The sequence below is a fragment of the Nycticebus coucang genome, chromosome 3 (genome assembly GCF_027406575.1).
Source record: "Nycticebus coucang isolate mNycCou1 chromosome 3, mNycCou1.pri, whole genome shotgun sequence".
In the NCBI taxonomy this organism is placed as follows: domain Eukaryota; kingdom Metazoa; phylum Chordata; class Mammalia; order Primates; family Lorisidae; genus Nycticebus; species Nycticebus coucang.
Window position 1 is genome coordinate 90,432,414 of NC_069782.1, and position 20,775 is coordinate 90,453,188.

At 41.9% G+C, this 20,775-nt stretch overlaps 1 protein-coding gene across 13 annotated transcripts in view; it reads left to right on the forward strand.

Annotated features, from left to right (window-relative positions):
- KCNMA1 (potassium calcium-activated channel subfamily M alpha 1) overlaps positions 1-20,775 on the forward strand; it is a 784,008-nt gene that overhangs the window by 452,972 nt on the left and 310,261 nt on the right. For all 13 annotated transcript variants that reach the window (XR_008378803.1, XM_053584070.1, XM_053584058.1 and 10 more), the window contains exons 4-5: positions 9,263-9,356; positions 10,180-10,291. Coding sequence is in view for 12 of the 13 variants with exons in the window: in XM_053584070.1 (XP_053440045.1) it covers positions 9,263-9,356; positions 10,180-10,291 (206 nt within the window). In the remaining variant the exon portion in view is untranslated. The remainder of the gene's footprint in view (positions 1-9,262; positions 9,357-10,179; positions 10,292-20,775) is intronic.

A 20,775-nucleotide genomic window follows, 5' to 3' on the forward strand; every position in this document is an offset into this window, starting at 1 on the left:
GCTGCTCACTCTCTCCTTCAGAAATGTGGACACCACGCCATTGCTCCCAATGGCTAGGGACTTTCCATTGTTACTGTTTAGAGATGATTGTTTTTGGGCCTCTTAACACATTTAATATTCACAAAAAAGCCATCACAGGCAGAGGTAGTGTGATAAATTTTCCAGGTCTAACTTTCTATAGTGACAGAAACATACGGATTCCAGAATCAGAGATACCATTTCCTGTGCCAAGATTTCATCTAGTCCCACCTCTCCCTTCAGACCTGGGACTTCTTCTCTTCTCCCTTCTTTCCCCCCTTTCTAATCATCTCATTTAGGCTGTTTTGTGGATGGTCCCACGGTGGGCTTGGAGATGGGTAGAGAGCTGGACAGCTCTGTGTTTGTGCATGTGTGTGTGTGAGACCACCTACACGTACCACCCCATATTTATACATGGCTCATTAGCCCTGCCCTTGAAGAACTCTCAATCTGTTTTCTGGTATAAGTGCGTATGTATTAAGTGCTATCTGAATCATCTGCTCTATCCCTTCCCTGTAGTAGACAAATGAGAGTTTCCTAAAAAAGAAAGGTGGCTAGAATTAGTGGAGGTAGAGAGATGCGTAAGAGTCAGACAGTCATGATTCTTCATATGGTTCAGTGAAAACTAAATCAACCAGCATTTGTTTGGCAAGTTGCTGTTTTATGCAGTAGTTTAACTCTGATTTATTACATGAAAGTTGCTGGCAAATATGAACACTAATTCTACTCTGGTAACAACTGTGATTGAAATAATTGTAGTCTGTAGACGTGCTGGAGAAAACAGGCATTAGTGGGTAGTTGTCTTGGCCATCATTCCAAGAGTCCAGCAGTGGAAAAATACATACTCTTACCGGAGTAGATTTGGAAGAGATATTTAGAAGACAGATGACTAGTTTAAACCTCTGCCTCTTCTCCAGGCAAGGAGGCAAGCAAAACTTTCCCCTCTGCTAAAGTCCTGGGAAAAAGAGAATACACAACCTCCTGTGGTCAACACATTAAAGTGACTCATGGCTTTCTCTGTTAAGAAATCTTGTTTAATTATTTAGCATTTGTGAGACTGTGTGGCTGCCTTCATGGAAATATAATTTTCCCCATTTCTTCTTTAATACTCTGTAGAATCTTAACGGATGTTAGTGTTAGCTCCTCACAGCAGCTCCCTGCACACCCTGTTGAACATTTGTATTATTATACAATGCAACCACACTTGATAAGGAGGCAGTAAAGTAGATACAAATGAAAAAATTAAGTATAGAAATAATTGATTCTATGGTTTTTGCTCATTTGGATCCTTGCCTTTTTTGAACACTTTTCTACAGTTATTATTATCACTACTTTTTTTTAAATAGCTGTCACTTATTGAGTGCTTAGTTATCTCATTTTATTCTTAACCACAGTCTTGGAAATTTATATCCCAATCTCCAGTTTACAAGAAGAGAAAACCAAGACTTGAAGAGGTCAAATTATTTGCCCAGGATCTTGTAGCTAGTAAGCGACAGAGTTGGGATGTTTAACTCGTCCATTGAACTCCGAAACTGCCTAACTGCTAGACTCTTGAAGACAACTTGTAATGCCCACATTTTGCTTTTGATTTATTTATTCATGTTCATTGTGGGTTAGATGTGGAATGAAGACAAGAAAGGAGAACTTAAGCTTAGGTAAGATATTGAATCTTCTTGAGAGAAAATTTAGAACAGCTTCATAAGAAAGTGACAGGGATCTCACCGCTTGAGTTTCATGAAAACAAATTATCTGTGCCTTTCACTGAGAAATTCAATGTGTAAGGACCTGGCATATTTGGTCTTTTCATTAGTAATCTATGTCATTTTCTTTTTCTCCTAGAAGAATGCTTTATTCTTAAGAACAATTATTTAGGTAGACACCTTGAGATAATTGTTCTGAAGTTGCATCATGTTCCCAGGATTTTCCAATGATACTCTAAGCTCAAGAATATAGAGCATGATGGATTCCAAAGAATAGTGAGAGTTTATATACCACTTCCCTACATACTCAATTCATTTCAACCTGGTCCTAATGATGCATATGCTTGTGGCTATTGGATCACATGCATCAATTGGGCAGAGGTGTAATTAGAAGCCTGCTGCTATCAGAAAGATTAATATTCCTATTGATACGAACACATAACTGAAGACTTCCCAACAAAGCCATTTAACCAACTGGCTTGGGATCATGATCGATCAATACTGCAGAGTAACAAAAAGTGTTTTCTATTCACATTAGAGCCATTGCAAGGTCTAAGAAAAGTTTGTTTTTTATTAAGATAAAACAGAGGGCCCGTTTTGAAAGTTATCGTTAGTATTAATTAACAATTGAACACAAACCTACCCATCAAGGATAACACCATCTTAAAAGATAATTACCCCAAGATGTGCTGGGATAAGGATATAATGTTGGTCAGCAGAAGAGGTTTGATTCCATTTGGTAAAACCAATAAAAAACTACACATCTTATTGAATGTATTCCCTGACCAGTATAAATACTAAAGGAACCAATATTGGAGAAAGAAACTCTTAAGTATGCAGCTCTGACAAGGTAATTAAAATGGACACACTAAGAAAAGTAAAAGAATACAAAGCTTTCAACTTGGGTCCACTGAGAACCAGGGCAGTTGTGGGATGCTGTCCAGTTTAGGAGACAATGTTCTATATAAAGGTTTGCTTTCTCAATGATTAGTATCATGTCGTTTACACTAAATCCATTACATTTTTAGCTTGCAAAACATTTTTTCTGAGATCTAAAATTACGTGAATAATCACTGATTTCTTATTTGGAGTAAAGACTTCTAAAATTAGTCAGGTTCATAATATTCTGGCTGGCTAGGTATGGAGGCAGGAAAGTGGAGATGCTTAGTTTATCCAGTATATTGAAACATTACTAGGAAAACTTGAAATCACTTAGACCTGCTCCCTTTTGGTTGAAGATAGATTCCTAGTATCCAAGCTACATGATGTCTTTTCCCTCCTTCGTTTTGATTGGATTGAATAGATGCAAAGCTTATTAATTATCTAGTCTATAATTAGGAGTGTTTGAAGTATCTGAGTATTATAATATTTTGCTAGGTTCATTCTTGTGCTTTCAGAATAGGAGAGGCTGAGGGACAATAGGGGTACCCTGAGAGTCACCCACCTTTAAGATAAGGACGGATAACTAGGAACTGTTCATCTCTAAATAGAAGAGCTTCCCCTCAGCCAACAGGATTAGTCTCCAGGATGCCACCTCCACACAAGGCCCCTGAGAAAACTTTTGGGGATTATTACTATCCCACCTAATAGTCTTTACAGAGCAAAGTTAGAAGGGTCTGTTTCCTCTGCATTCTCCCAGACTACCCAACAAACATATGGTTTTCTTCCCAAGACAGTTTTATGTCCTCCATAAGTCCATCAACCTCATTGCCTTTGCAGGAGTTCTGTGCGAGGCTCAGTAGACAGCGGATACTATGTCTTACCTTTCTTCTTCCTCTCCAGGGAAGAAGGGAGATTTCAGTCCACCTGAAGAGGAAGATGGAATGGCGCTAATGCTATTGAGTTTCTATCTCAAATCTACTCCTTAGCTGCTGGCTCTTGAGGGAGATTCTGACCCTCTGCTTTTCTGTTTGCAAAATGGGAATTATAACAAAATATTTGTGAGAAACAAAGGCAATAGTATGTGTAAACTTTATACAATTTCCAGGTATAATTATACTGAATTGAAAAAGAGTTGAGGATGAACATAGGAAGGCAGTTTAGAACTCTCTGCTCCCAGGACTGTAGGAATTCAGAGATGGGAAAGGTGAGTGAAGGCATGAGTGATTTGCTGAGTCAAATCTTTGGGTTGGCCTTGAAGGCTGCTAAGGTTTGAACACCGAGGGAAGATCATTTAAAGAGCCTAGAACAAAAACATAGATTTAGAACTGGGAACAAATGGTCCCAGTTCTAAATATTCACCGAATATTTCACCGAAATAATGAAGGCACCCACTCAGGGTGACAAAGGGTTTGTACTGAAACACAATACGAAAATAAAGTAGGACTTGTAGGATTAGGCCACATTTTAGAGGTTCTTTCCAGCCAGGCTTAGAGTTGATGTATGAGACAGGAGGGAGCCATGATGGTGGGTGAATGACATCTTTTAATTAAATTAATCTGGCAACATTGCAGAGGTGAGACCAGGAGAAGAGTCTGGAAGCATTAAGCTTATTGAATTGACTCATGTCTATGGTGCCCTTGAGCATGAATTCTGCTGGTCCATAATCCTAATGGGAATTGCAAGGGCCCCATTTAATTTGAAAAGAGACTAACCACAGGAGTGAGGAGAATTTGAATACTGGAAATTACTTCACAAAGTGCTGTTTTGTTCTTTAGCAGTCCCTTCCCTATTAAATCATCTTGGGTGTGTGTTGTTGTTGTTCCCAAGCTGCTCAACATTTCTTTATCCCTTCTAAATGATGGTCTCCATACCCTCTCCCCATTGACATTTATCATGTTTCCTTTTAATCTTAAACTAAAAATGCTCTCAGCGGGTACCCTGTGATTACTAATTGGAACGTCCACTGGTGAAGTTCGCACAGTGGCGTTGTAATTACTTCCCCGTATCTTTATAATTTTTTTTCCCTCTTGTTCACATCTGAACTGAAAATATCTGTTCAACCCCTTGATCTCAGCAATTAGTTAAGTGGTGCGCAGCTGGTTATCTGGGGGCGGCTCACATGCTTAATCATCTTTGTTCAGGTCTGAGTGGGAATCTTCTCAAGCAATGACACCAGCAATTAGTGTGCAGTTAGTTGTGAGAAAGTTCTTTGGGAGCCCGTGGTTCTCAAAGTGGGCAGATGAGCAGCATTGACACCATCTGGGAAATGGTTAGAAATGCAAAATCTCAGACCCTGACCCCAGACTTACTTATATCAAAAAGGGGGGTTGAGGCCCAGCAGGATTTTAACAAGCCCTTTAAGTGCATGGCGAAGTTTCAGGACCACTGTCCTGGATACATAGCTTCATAGGATTAGGTAGCCAGACTCAGGGACTTCAGGAAGCCCCAGGGAGGTGTAGCAGCTGAGAAGAGGGGGGCAGCACATCCCTCTTGGAGATGAGGTGGACATCTAGAGGAGTGGCTGCTGGCAGTGAGATTTGTGCTTAGCCCCTGACCCTTGATGGAAAACCTGGGCAGTCTGTTCTGGCCTTGTGTTTTCCAGGGAGAGGTTCTCAAGTCAGCCTTCAGAAAGATCTGTTGGACTTTCCTGCTCAAGGGTTTTTTTTTTAAATTATGTTATTAAACAGATGAAGAAAGAGATACATTTCATATTTTGGCTGAGTCTTATTTTATTCTGTGGAGATTTCTACATATTGAGGATATACTTGATGGTCAAGAAGAAACAGGAGTTTGTATTTCAACTCCTTTCCTACACTGAACATTTACCCCTGTGAGAAGCAGCTCTTTACTGAAGTTCCCTTGAAGATGTTCCATCATAAAATCTTGGTCCAAACCCAAAATTTAGTTATCACTCTATGGGTACCTACGAATGAGTAGTGTGCCCTTCGACAGAGTATCTTGGATCTTGTATCCTTTAGTGATTAAGTCATTAGTTGCCCAAGAACAATTTAGGGTAAGTCAATTTTCTGCTACCAGAGTCAAAAGTGGTATCCTTTAATTCCTTAAAACTCCACATTATTTTTTTCTATTGGCAACATAGTCCCATGCAGAGCCATTTGTGATGTGGGCACGCCTCATTAGAATGGCAATCTAAGTTTAAGTGTGGGATCCAGAGTCACTTTCTTTTGTAGGTTAAAAAAAAAGTATGATTTATTTGCTAGCTCTTGAAATTTCTGTGAACTTTACACAAGAAGGAAGAGGAGGTTGTATTTCATTCTCTATCCTACAATGAGCATTAATCATTAAGATAAAGTATCTTTAGGAGGAAAATAAATCCTGGTTGATATGGCCAACCCTTCTGTTGTTGAATTGTGTATTCTCTTCTTTAAAAGATCAGTGAACTGCTCCATGGGTTGTTTCCATTTGGGGAATGAAATAATGGGGCTTTGAAACCTCCACTCTGTGATCTCCAATTGTGTGAGTCTGTGAACTCAGGGGATTTATCTCAGGGGGGATCCTGATAAACAGTTCTGTTGCCACTTGACTAAACCAGGCAGAACAGTTCCCTGGGGCTCTGGTGGCAAGCAGGAAATAGCTAAAAGGAATATAAAATACATTCCCTGATCACTCTGGTCCTACCTGGGTCCCAGCGCCTTGCTCTCTTTTGTCCCAGAGTTTTCTGCTTCTCTCCCTGCCCTCACTCCCATGTTATCAGGGTGTGTTCACATCACCTGTGAGCTCCAGCCAGAGGACGAGCCACCTGCATCAACAGCACGATTTACTTCCTTTATCATTTCAGCTCTGATGGGACTCTAGGAATGCCAATGAAACCACAATTAAATCAGTTATAGTTTTTTGAAAGGAGGAGTAGAGAAAAAAGTCTGTTATGGTTGTAACAATTCTTTTTGTAAATCAGGGGTGTTGTTGAAATACATTGACAACAGTGTCCTGTAGCTTGTAGCTTGACGCTCTCTCTTTGTATGAGCAATCTAGGAGAAAACAACAGCAATGACCAGGAAGGCAGGGAAGAGAGGAGTTACCATAGCTTGATTCCTTATGTACTTTTGAATATTTGGCGGTATATTTGGGGGGACTTAACGAGTTCTTAGCTTCTATTAATTCCATGGCCTCTGTGGTTAATTTGGTGGTAACCTTGAAATACATCTAGTTGGAAAAGTATTTGCTAAGCTGTGATAGCGAATGAAAAAAAGGGGAAAGAGATGTTAGCTCAATGCCATTGGGGATATTTTGGTTCAATGTACATGGAAACAGATATTCAAATGAACATAAGGAATCAAGCTATAGTGACTTCACCTTGTTGTTTTGGGGAGGGTAGCAGTAAGGTTGTTGTTTGGCCTTGATGAGGTGACATTGGTCTTCCATGATAATCCTGGAAACCAAGACTTTTTCTCTCTCCCCTTGACTATATGTACATCAGTTTTACCCTGTCTCCCCGAAAATAAGACAGTGTCTTATTTTTAGGGTGTGCTCCCAAAGATGTGCTAGGTCTTATTTTCAGAGGACGTCTTATCTTTCCTGTAAGTAGGTCTTATTTTCAGAGGATGTCTTATTTTGGGGGAAACAGGGTAATGCATATGAATTTCTAGTGCCCAGCTAAGTTCCTGCTGATTCCAGTGAGTTCATGAGGGCAAGATTTGCCTGCAGATCGCCCCATACTCTCTCACTTAGCCTCCTTTGGGGATACACACACTCCCCCTCTATCTATTATAGAGCTTAGTCTTTAGTAACATATCCTGCCAGTGGCTTCCAAGCACAGAAATGCATTGTTGCTTTGACTCGGGAATCTATAGAGAATTTCCTGGTCAGCCTAGTTCTCGTACGTCTTTTCACTGCAATGAGAGCATCGAGGAATTCTGACACCTGTGGAACTGGTGGGTCTTCTTTCTGAAGCTAAACCACACGCCACCATGGCAGAAGTGTCACTGGTTAACCACAGGTCTGGATTTTTCTTTTTTTTTTTTTTTAATCTAAATTAAGTACCTGTGTAGGAGAGTAGGCAAGGAACAGTGGTAGGCCGTGGTATTTAGCTTCTTTTGCTTCTGCCTCCTTTTAGCCCTGGACTAACCAACCCCCATGCTGTCTCCCCTCCCACTTCCCTACTTTAGTGAAAATCTGACAGTTGTCATTTCCTTTATAAAAGAACTATTTTTCAGTATTGTTTTTTGTTCCATCTTCTTAGTTTGTAAATGCAAGTGAATGTTACTCTGGATGCTTGTCTGGAGGATTTTTTGTGACTTGGGAGATGACCAAGGGCATGTTTGACTTGTAGTGGAGATGAAGAATGGATAAATCCAGCGCATGTACAGATGCCCCAGGCTCTGAGTGGGCTCTGCGTTCCCATCTGCACAGATACCTGCCTGTAACCAGCCAACACTGTCCTTACACAAGTATGACTATACTAACTGGTATTGCATATAATGATTCCAAGGTGGCGATACTCAGAAGTCCTTTGTATTGCACTTTTCAAGCTAGCCCTCTCCTGGAAGGAGGTTCACGTTGCTTCCCTTAGGGGAAAATATTTTGCTTCTCCCGATAGTTTCCTCCCCTTTTCCTCACCTCACCTTCTTCGTGGACCCCCTGGCTTGGGTGGCCACCTTTGCTTACAGATAACAGATAACTATATGAATTTGCAGTCGCAGCTTTGAGATGCTTATGAGGCTTTCCTGTTTCCCACCCAGCTCAAACCTTGACCCTTTTGCACATTGTTCTTCTACTCAGTTTGACACAGGAAGGCACACAGAAGCCTTCTACCAGTTTGTATAGTGGTACCCTGTTGAACTGCCTACCCTCGATGTAGAGTGTGTCAGGGATTCGTGTTGGCTGCTGGACACACACACAAAGCCATGTAACATGCATGCTAAAAAAAATAATAATAACCCTTAAAGTACTGCTTCAACATTTTGGTTTAATGTTGAATTTGACCATTTTGTTGGATGGTGTTCTTTCCTCAAATCCAAGAACAACACAGGCTGTTCACACTGAGTCTAGACAGAGCATCAACCAGGATCCTCTCCTCTATAGCTTTTATGAGATATTCTTGGGGTCTTCATTTATTAATCATTGAATGGCTTTATGAAAAACACAGCCTCCATGATTACTTGAAAACACGCCCCTCTCCCAGTGTGCTGGAGGGCATGAAGGACTGTGTTTTAGCTTTGTTGTATTTCCTCTAACACAGCAGTTCTCAACCTGTGGGTCACGATCCACAGGAGCTGTATTAAAGGGCTGCGGCATTAGGATGGTTGAGAACCACTGCTCTAAAAGAAAGAAGTCAGTTCTTTAAGGGTTAATATGCAATGAAAGAATTTGGAGATCTCTCTTGCTTGTCCTTCCTCCATGGTGCCCGCATGGTCCTCTTTAGGTTCTTAGATCAACTGCTGAATGATGATAAAAATAACATACATATATATGTGTTATTAATACCCCCCAAAGAAAAACCAAATACAAGAACAAAACACGAAATGGAAAGGCCATTGGCAATGCTTGCTTGATGATCACAGGGGGTAGAAAGACCAAAGGTTTTCTCTCATGAACATCCATTTCGTCCTCTACCCCAAACACCCCCTATTGTTAGCACTGGGGAAGACTGGATGGTGCTGCCCGTCATTCACCTCTTGCTTTTCCTTCTTCCTGTCTAATAGCCCAATAGAATCCTGCCAGAATTTCTACAAAGATTTCACATTGCAGATCGACATGGCTTTCAACGTGTTCTTCCTCCTCTACTTTGGCTTGCGGGTAAGTTTGTGAAGCATCGCTCAGTGTCACGATGGGGTATGCCAGTCTTCTACCCAGGGGTCACCCCCACCAGCGTCTGCTCTCATGGGCAAGAAGAAGCCCTGTGTTTCTGGGAGAGAAAATGTATCTGCATACTGATCCTTCAGTCCATGGAAGGGCCCTTTCCTTAGCTCAGCATTTTCTAGCATGTATGCCAGTTTTGTTTGAAGGAGGAGGAATAGGGATTGAAATGATGATGATACTGCCACTGGCAATTTTTTTCTCAGCCCTCTATTCAAACATGAATGCTTTGTACCCTTACAAAGTAAATAGGGGGAAAAAAACCTTTAGCTCTTAAAATGATGATGGGCGCCACTTGCTTAGCTGAGCCCTGCGAGGCCACTTGTGAGGGTGAACCCAGGAAGTACACTGGTACAGTTTGCATCCTGGAGGGTTTATGCTAGACCTTATTTATGAGGGATGCTTTGCAAAATGTGCATTGCCAGGATGTATGCATGTATGTGAACAGATGCATTCATATGTGTTTGGTTTGTTGTGTTCACATTACCCAGTCTGATGAAGGTGCTATCACTCAACCTTCCCTATGAAGCTGTTGGAAGCCACAGAAAAATGTACTGTCTGGCCAAGATAGTCGCTTTTCAGAAAATGCTGTGTATCTGACCACATAAGGATGTGATTGGTGTAGAGCTGAGAAGACTCTAACTACTCTCCCTCCAGACTCCCATGAAAACACAGAATTTACCCTTTGACAAAAGAGTATCAGTTGAATGCTGGCACCATGCTTCTCATTTTTTTTCTCTCTCTTATTTCTTCTTTCCCCCAGTTTATTGCAGCCAACGATAAGCTGTGGTTCTGGCTGGAAGTGAACTCTGTAGTGGATTTCTTCACGGTGCCCCCTGTGTTTGTGTCTGTGTACTTAAACAGAAGTTGGCTTGGTAAGTCAATCTCCCTTTCTTTCTCCTTACTGGTTCCTTACTTGTGGTCAAAATATAGAATCTAGGATGGAGCAATGGCTGTCCCCATACTAGGATGTTTCATGGATTAATGTGAACAATTCTCTTGGAGTTCTGAAAGTTGATGGTGGCAGTTCTCTTTGGAGCTCTGCCCCAGAAGGATTTGTATAGTTTGTGTTTCAAGTTAATGCAGTTTTATCAATGTTGAAACCCACCGGTCATCACTGTCCCAGCCAGGGCCTCTACTTTCATGGGTCTGTCACTTTTCATTCGGGAACTTGGAGTTAGGACTGGATATAGCCGTGGGATTAAGACTGACTTTCTGAGAGGCTGGTTCAGGTGCCGGAGAGGCACTGCCAGCCAGGGTTGTCTTCTTTCTGCTTCTCAGTTTTATGAAGAGTGAGTTCTGCATGATCTATTCATAGTTATGAGGTTCTTTATGAAGCTTCTTGAGTCACCTCTCACCTGACAGGAGACCAAGTTCCTTTCCTATGTTAAGAGAAGAGTTGTTGCCGGTGCCATGCTCAACGGGTCACTTTCTGTATTTGTTCAATAAGTACTTCCTGTGTCAGGACGAGGATGATTTGGTGGGGGAGGTAACTTGTTCAGAGGATGGTCATGGGTACCGAGGGCTTAGAGAGACAGCTTCAAGTTACCTTTTATTGTGTTGATTATTTCCCTACTCCCACCCCCAAGAATTCAGAGTGTTCCTGTTGCCCCATCCAGGTTAATACAAAGGCTGTAAAGTCCCCATTTTTTAAATGGCTGAATAGTATTCCATGGAGTACGTATTACCACAGCTTGTTGATCCATTCCTGGTTGTGGGGCATTTAGGCTGTTTCCAGATTTTGGCGATTGTAAATTGAGCTGTGATAAACAGTCTAGTACAAGTGTCCTTATGATAAAAGGATTTTTTCCTTCTGGGTAGATGCCCAGTAATGAGATTGCAGGATCAAATGAGAGGTCTAGCTTGAGTGCTTTGAGGTTTCTCCATACTTCCTTCCAAAAAGGTTGTAGTAGTTTGCAGTCCCACCAGCAGTGTAAAAGTGTTCCCTTCTCTCCACATCCACACCAGCATCTTCAGTTTTGAGATTTTGTGATGTGGGCCGTTCTCACTGGGGTTAGATGGTATCTTAGGGTGGTTTTGATTTGCATTTCTCTAATAATTAGGGATGATGAACATTTTTTCATATATTTGTTAGCCATTCGTCTGTCTTCTTTAGAGAAGGTTCTATTCATGTCTCTTGTCCATTGATATATGGGATTGTTGGCTTTTTTCATGTGGATTAGAGTTCTCTATAGATCCTAATTATCAAGCTTTTGTCTAATTCAAAATATGCAAATATCCTTTCTCATTGTGAAGGTTGTCTATTGGTTTTGGTTGTTGTCTCTTTAGCAGAAGCTTTTCAGTTTCATTAAGTCCCATTTGCTTATTTTTGTTGTTGCAATTGCCACAGAAGTCATCTTCACAAAGTATTTCCCCAGGCTGATAACTTCCAGTGTTTTTCCTATGCTTTCTTTGAGGATTTTTATCATTTCATGCCTTAAATTTAAGTCCTTTATCCATCTTGAATCAATTTTTATGAGTGGAGAAAGGTGTGGATCCAGTTTCAGTCTTGTACATGTGGATATCCAGTTCTCCCAACACCATTTATTAAATAGGGAGTCTTTCCCCCAGTGTATGTTCTTGTTTGGTTTATGGAAGATTGGATGGTTGTAAGATGTTAGTTTCATTTCCTGGTTTTCTATTCAATTCCATATGTCTACGTCTCTATTTTTATGCCAGTACCATGCTGTCTTGACCACTATGGCCTTGTAGTACACCCTAAAATCTGGTATGCTGATGCCCCCAGCTTTGTTTTCATTAGTAAGAATTGCTTTAGCTATATGGGTTTTTTTCTGGTGCCATACAAAATGCAGAATCATTTTTTCCAAGTCTTGAAAGTACAATGTTGGTATTTTAATAGGGATGGCATTGAATCAGTAGATTGCTTTGGGGAGGATAGACATTTTAACAATGTTGATTCTTCTTAGCCATGAGCATGGTATGTTCTTCCATTTGTTAATATCTTCTGCTATTTTCTTACGTAGGGTTTCATAATTTTCTTTGTAGAGTTCCTTCACCTGTTTTGTTAGATATATTCTTAGGTATTTCATTTTCTTTGAAGCTATGGTGAAGGGAGTGACAATGTGAAGGAAATGGATCAATATTTGGAATCAGACCTTCTCCCTAGACTTAGCCAGGAAGAAATAGATCTCCTGAACAGATAATTTTCAACACTGAGATCAAAGAAACAATAAAAAGCTCCCCACGAAAATATGCCCTGGTCCAGATGCTTCACACCAGAATTCTATCAAACCTTCAAAGAAGAGCTTATTCCCATACTGCAGAAATTATTCCAAAAAATTGAGGAGGAGGGAATCTTCCCCAACACGTTCTGCAAAGCAAACATCACCCTGATACTAAAACCAGGTAAGACCCAACTAAAAAGGAGAACTTCAGACCAATTTCACTCATGAAAATAGATGCAAAAATTCTCAACAAAATCCTAGCCAGTAGATTACAGCTTATCATCAAAAAAGTCATACATCATGATCAAGTAGGTTTCACCCCAGGGCTGCAAGGCTGGTTTAACATACGCAAGTCCATAAACGTTATCCACCATATTAACAGAAGCAAAAACAAAGACCATATGATCCTCTCAATAGATGCAGAAAAAGCATTTGATAAAATCCAACATCCTTTTCTAATTAGCACACTGAAGAGTATAGGCATATGTGGCACATTTCTTAAACTGATCGAAGGTATCTATGACAAACCCATAGCTAATCTTCTACTGGATGGAGTAAAACTGATAGCTTTTCCACTTAGAACTGGAACCAGACAAGGTTGTCCTCTGTCACCATTACTATTCAACATAGTGCTGGAAGTTCTGGCCAATACAATTAGACAAGACAAAAAAAATAAAGGGCATCCAAATGGGAGCAGAGGAGGTCAAACTCTCCCTCTTTGCTGACAACATGATCTTATACTTAGAGAACCCCAAAGACTCAACCACAGACTCCTGGAAGTCATCAAAAAATACTGTAATGTCTCAGGATACAAAATCAAAGTCTATAAGTCAGTAGCCTTTGTATACTCCAATAACAACCAAGATGAGAGGCTAATTAAGGTTTAATTATTTTTAAAGTAATATGTATGTATTATAATCAGTGAAAACATTCGAAGATGTACAAAGAAAATATTAATCATTTCTTCCCTTTGCATGCTTTACCAACTTTTCCTTGGGATGCCCAATGTTCACAAGCTTCCATATCTTTCATCCTCATTCCACCATAAACATAAAGGTGCACAAATGGCAGTGTGTCAGAGGTAGTGGTTTTGTACAAAAATTGGATCAAATATTTACATTGCACTGCAATTTGGCTTTCTGACTAATATGTGATGGACATCCCTTCAACTCTGTAATCTTCATTTTAAAACAGTTGCATAAAGTTCCATAATTCGTTGGTACCACATTCTACTCATCGGTAACGATGCTGATGGCCCTGTTTTTTGCCTCTATAAGCAATGGAGTAACAAACACCCTTATTCCATTCTATTTCTGTAAATAGTTTCAGATTCCTAGGAGAGAAATTGGTGGATCAAAGAGCATGTGTGTTTTCTTCGTGAGATATTGATGGATAACTTTAAAAATATATTATGTCAAGGTTGGCTTCCATTAGCAATCTATTTTGATGCCATTGCCAGCACTGTGAATTTATTATATACCTAGTGTCAGGTATTTTTAAAAATAAGCATCTTTTTGTATAATGTATGTGGTAGTCACGTGTGAGTGGATACGTGTGTATGTGTTTGCATCCCATCAGGATTCCATTTGCTACTGGTATTCTCATTAGAATTGTATTCTCTTGCTCAGTGGAAAAATATTCATCTTTGTCCTGAAATATGTTTGCTCAGCCTAGGTTTTCCAGGCAGCATGATGAGGCCATTGTAGCCACACACCAATCTGTGAATTGTCCTGACTGTAACCTATATGTGCCTGGGTGCCAAGGACACGAACTCCCACCCCCATCCATACTCCCCCACCCCCACCTCAGCTTAACTGTTAACTGGCTCTTTGTGACTTGGAGAACTCACTTTTATTCACTCAGCCTTTTTTTTTGTTAATCTGTAAAATAAATGTTGGGCTAGATGATCTTAAGATTCTTTGAGCTTGGAAAATCTTTAAGACTCCTGAGTCATTAATGGGAAATTTGGGATCTAGGTCATTGGGGCAGACAGGGAAGTTAGTGAAATTAAATCACCAAAATCCCTGACTCAGAATTATGGATGAGCTGTTAACTGGGACTCTTTTAAAAATATCCTGTTGCTAAGAGTTCAAACACACACCCATCCTCACATAGGGAAATAGAGAAGGGAAGGAGAGAGGACTGGCCTCTTTGCCTGGCCATACTTAATTATTCTGTGCACTTTATTGTTTTTTTTTTAATTTTTAAAATTATATTTATTTAATATTCATTTAAACTTATGTTGTATTTATTTATTTAACAAGTACAGTATATGATTGTCAATGAATAACTACTTTGCTTTTCTGGATCTTCAATTTTCTCATTTGAAAAGTAAGGTTTTGGGTGAAATTGCATTCCAGTCCTCACATTTCATGAATCTGAATTTTATCCTGGATGTCCATTTTTTCTTGGTCCACTGTGGTCTCGCCCCCAAGAGGTGTGCCATACACCATAACCCCCCATGTCCCTCCCTCCTCCCCTCTCCCGGCTGCCTCATTCTCTTGCCCCACCCTTGCATTGACTTCAGTTTTTCTCATATGAAGATATGTGTTAGATCATCTACTGCCTTCATATTAGAATTGACTACATTGGATTCTTGCTTCTCTATTCTTACAATACTTACTGAGAAGAATGTTATCCAACCCTATCCAGGTTAATACAAAAGATGTAAAGTCTACATCTCTTTAAATGGCTGAATAATATTCCATGGTATACATACATCACAGCTTGTTAATCCATTCTTGGGTTGGTGGGCATTTAGGCTGTTTCCACATTTTGACAATTGTAAATTGAGCAGCGATAAACAGTCTAGTGAAAATGTCCTTATGATAAAATGAATTTTTCTTCTTTTGAGTAGATGCCTAGTAGTGGGATTGTAGGATCAAAGGAGAGGTCTAATTTGAGTTCTTTGAGGATTCTTCATACTTCTTTCCAAAAAGGGTATATTAATTTGCAGTCTATTTAAGTGGTTGCTTTTGAAAAGAAATGTGCTCAGTTTTATGTGCTTCAATTTTTGTTCATTAACTGAACAATATTTATTGAGCACGTACTGTGTGCTGGACGTTATTCTGGATGACTGGGAAACAACAGTGAAGAAATTAGGCAGGAGTCTTGCCCTGTTATATTGCAGTGTGGGGAGAGCCCGAAACAAAGACCCTAATAAATAAGCAAATGCTTATTTGCTTTCCTAAGTGCTACCGAAATCAGAAACAGACCAATTGCCTTTTGGGCCATGACATGATAATAATAATAATAATAAATAGTCTATCCTCCTGTAGGAGAAAACACCTTTAATTTCGGTTCTTTGGTAGCTGATCTCCTTGGGTGATCTGTTTTGGAAGAGAATTTGGTATAATAATATTTCAAAGAAGTCTTCGTCTGATTGAATACACGGGATATTACATCCTGAAACAATTTTTGCAGTGATGAGCTGCCAGAGAGAAAATGAACATTCCCGTGAGCTATGGCTTATGAAGGGGAAGGAGTAATCCTGTTAAAGGAGTGCTGCCCTTCTCCTGGAATATGGAAGAGTGCTGCCTTTTCTGGGGAAGCTTTGGGAGGAGATACAAGAACCAGCAGGCTATCCCAGTTCTCCTGCACAGACGTCCTGGGCCTTGTTGAGGGTATGGGGTGGGGAAAGCAGAGTGCACGCAGGGCCCCTGTCCTTACCTTTCCCAGGTTACTGCCTCACTATGTTTGAGTTCATATTGGTAGTATATGGTTGCGTGCTTTATAGCACAGAACACGCACACTTTATTGCACAGATCATTTTGGTGCAATTAACAACATACTCGTAACCCTAATATGTATTCAGGTTCTGTTGTGCACTAGGCACTCTGCTAAGCCCGTCATGTCTATGAACTAACTCACTCAGTCCTCAGAGCAAACCTATAAGACAGGAATTGCTTTTTCCCCTATTTAGAGAGGAGAAAAACTGAGGCTCAGATAGGTTAATTCTCCTGTCCAACGTCACATAGGCTGGCTGTGGTGGAAGGGGTGATTGACTGATCTGACTCTGTGGGCATGCGTTTCTCTGCTCTCCCACTTCTGTCCTTACCCTTGAGTGATCTGGGGTTTGGGAGGCGGGGTTGGGAATGACTGAGCTGATTTTGCTGCTTTAGGTTGGCCTCACTCCATCTGCTCTTATTCACAGGGAGGAGAAGAGATCTTATTTAAGCCTACACATCCTCGTGTCTCCTCTTTCCCACTGCTTCTTGCCCACTTTCAGTTTCTTGAAATGCTGTGAGGACTGGGGAAACACAGCTTGAGGGCTCCAACCTGCCCACCCAGGAGAGTTGAAAGGGGGCCTCCCACACACTATTGGTTAATAGAGCAGACTGGATCAGAGCCCATCTCTGAGGTCAACCAACTCAATTAGCTCAGCCCCTTGCTAATGGGTCACTGATAGCAAGCTCAATTGATCTGTCTCAGACTCAGTCTTCTCATCTGCACAATGGGAATAATAATAGCACCCACCTCACGGGGATTCAATAGGGTAATGTGAGCGCCTTGTACATAGGGTGAGCTTAAGGCACAGAAGCCATAATTATCCTGGCTTCTCCTTCTAACCTGCCTATCATATTTTAATGCACCAGAGGAGAAAACAAACCAGAATGGAACCAAAAATAAGGCAGCAGGATGTGAGGACGTCCAGGACGGCAGGCAGCAAGTCGCTGCTTATTTTAATTCCTGTTCCCACACACCAACTTCTTCATTTTTGTTTCCCTTACAAATTCCTCATCCTACCTCACTAAAATAAATGCACCTTGAAATGAGAGCTGTATCTTATTTTGAGACTTGAATAACATGCTCTGGAGAGAACTCATTTAGAGCTGTCCGTCTCATTCTTTTGGGAATTGTATACCCACAGCAGCTCAGTGGTCTGGGCTGCCTTTGTTTGTATGTTTTCCTTGAAGGTCATTTTGCGTGGTTGGAGGACAAGATCAGGGAAAAAATAATAATGAACTCACGAGCCCGCTGTCTCAGCCGTTTTAATTGAACATGTACTATGTGCCGGCATGGGGGTAAAAGGCCTGGCCACTCCCTTTCTCACTTGTTCTGTGATGTCCAGCATCATCCGCTGTCCTCTGACTGATGAGATCAGGGTATGGTAGGAGCTGAAGTGTTTGAACCATGAATGGAAACTGGAAACTTGGTCCTCTTGTCCAAGGCAGGGCTGGCCTTCCGCCTCAGACCTAAACGCCTTCAGCCAACTCTGCCAGAAAATAGAAAACTCTGTTCAAAACTAGCAAAATGAGTTAGTGCCCTGTCAGGGCAATTGAAATGATTGAGGGTATCTGCTTATAAATATATGCCTGAGCAGCCCCTTTTTGTGTCAGGTGATAAAAACAGGATTATATATATATATAAAATACAGGTCCTGGAAAACAACAACAGCAAAAGGATAAAAGATAGTTCCTGTTGGAGCCCAAGGTTGCAATCTCGTTTTGGGACCAAAATGAACACACATGCAGCAGCATAAGGTAACACCATCCGCTGTGTAATTAAGGCCGAAATTGCGAGGTACAGGCTGTAAAGGCTGTGGGAGTTCAGAGGAGAGAGAGCGTCCGTGGGCAGGAGAACACGGAGAGGCTTCTGCGAGAGGCTGGGGCTGGGCTGAGGCATGCCGCGGTGGGCTAAGACAGGAGAGGGAGGAAGCTGACATTTCTGAGGGGTGAGAAGCCTGGTGTGTCCACAGATGATAATACTATTGTAGGTAGGAAAGTGTCTGGGCTGGGCACCAAGCTCTAGCCTTACGACCTTGCGAGATGGGCGTAGTATTATAGTTTTCTATTGCCACAGTAACAAACCACCACAACCATCATGCCTTAAAATAAAACAGTGTGTTATCATGCAGTTCTGTAGGTTTCAAGTTCAACATGGCTCTCTCTGGATTAAGATAAAGGTATCGTCAGGATGGTACTCCTATCTGGAGGCTGTGGGAAGCTCCAATCCCTTGCCTTTTTGACTTCTAGAGGCTGCCCAGATGCCTTGGCTCATGGGCCCCACCTCTACCCTGAGGCCAGCAATGGTGGAGGAGTCCCCACCTGTGTCACTCTGATCTTGCTTTTAATCATCTCTTCTTTCTCTCACTCTCCTTTTCTGCCTCCCTCTTCTGCTTTCAGGGACCTTGGTGATCCCACAGGGCTCACCTGGATGCTCCAGGATCATCTCATGGTCTCAAGATCAGATGACTGGCAGCCTTGATTTGACTGCTGCCATAGTTGTACTTTGCTGTGTAACCATAGTCACAGGAAACGTTTGGGTGCGGGTGCATTGTTCTGCCTACCAAAGGGGTTATTACCGTCATTCCCATTTTGCTAAAGAGGAACCTGAGGCTCAGACAGGTTAAGTGACTCACCCAAGGTCATGGAGCTCAGAAGAGTTAGCATTGGGATCAGTCCCCTGTTCAGACCTGCCAGAGGCTCTGCACAGCCCTCCGTAGTCTAAGAGCTCCAGCAGTCATTCAGGGGCCCCTGGGGACTGGGTTTCCTTGTGGTTTTCCATCCTGTCATGGAGGGAGAACCTTGTTGAAGCCTGGGACCCTCTGCCACCCTCACTTCCATGTAGCGATCTTTTTCTTTTCGTAGGAAGAGATGAATCACTAAGCCGTCTGGCCTATTAGCCATTGTTCTTAAGCGACTCACTGAGTTTGGGCCTCCCTTCCTGTGTGGCTGTGGCAACTCAGGGGAACACATCAGGTCTTCCTGTCCTCACTTAAAAGCCCTTGTTTCTTAAGAATTATGCTTTCTTGCTTTTTTTGAGTTTACAGAGAAATGAGAATTTAAGAGTACCAAATGAGGGGAAAGAGTTGTGATGGTACACCACCACTTTCCTAAAGGCAGGGCTGTCTGAGGTCAGGAGGCCACTTTCCCCTTCTAATGGTCTCCCTATCAGCGGCTTGGCTGAAGTCTCCGGCATCTTCCGTGTCCGTCTGCTTCAGAGGACCTGGCCCCAGGCCCTTCCCTTGGCTGAAGAACCCAAGCTCCAGGGAGGTCAGGAGGTTTGGGTTTTTGTCTGCACCTTATGCTGATCAGCCTCTGCATTTGGTAAGAACAATCAGAAGCGAAAGCTGCGCACTGGTTTCGGTTTCCTGACATCAGTAATTTTCAGTGTGTTGAGATTTAAACATACAAACAACAACAAAAAATAAAGAGCTCTCTGGTTTGGCCAGAGCGTGGCGGCAGCTGCTGGCCCAGCCTCACCTTGCCCATGCTGCCTGCCCCAGCCCCAGCACTGGCATCTTTCTTTCTGCCCTTTCCCTGTGCTTTGCATGAGAATGTCCCCCCCCACCCCACGGGTTGTCATCCTTGTCCCCCACAAAGGCACAGCTATGACACCACCTCCGCCTGCTGTGTGAGGTGTCCCCATTCTCATCCCCTTGGAGTGAATTCCTCTCTGACCCTTTCCCTTTGCTCCTGGTTAGTGCTGAGGCGGTAGCATCAACAGTCTGCTCTGTACTTTCAGTAAAATCACCAGTTCCATGGGGGCAACGTAGCAGGGACCTTGGCCGCCTTGCTTTTTTGGCTGTGTCCCTAGTACCTGGAACAGTGCCTGGTACATAGTCCGTGCTTGTTCAATGAATGAATGAGTCTTCTGATGAGAGTGACAGTAATTAACTATTGCTTATTGATTGCTGATCAAGAGCAGGCACTGTGCTCAGTCTGTCATAGGCATTCTCTGAGTTAATATTCACAACAGCTCACTAGTAAATATTCTTAGCCTGTTTTACAATTTAAGAAGTTGAGAATTGGGGGTTAAGCAGTTTTCCTAGGTGGTAAGTGGTGGATCTGGAACTCATCCCAGCTAAGTCCTACATGGGAGCCCATCTTTAAAAATCACGAGACCAGTGGTTCCCAAAGTGTGTTTCCTGGCTCGGGACAGCATCGGCACCACCCAGGAACTTGTTAGGCAAGAAGATTCTTAGAACCCAACCCAAATTCAGGAGTCGGAAACTGTGCGGTTGGATTCAGCAACCTGAGTCTTAGCAAGCATTTCCAGAAGTCTTGATGCCCGCTCAGTTTTGGGAGCTTGGTTTTGTGCTAGGCTGTGCTGAGATGTTTGGCTACATGTTAGAACCTCCAGAGGGCTTTTAAAACTCTCCATGTTCAGGCTAAACCTCTAATTACCTGGGTCATTGTGAAAATTTTAAGACAGACTGTGTTATGGTCCAT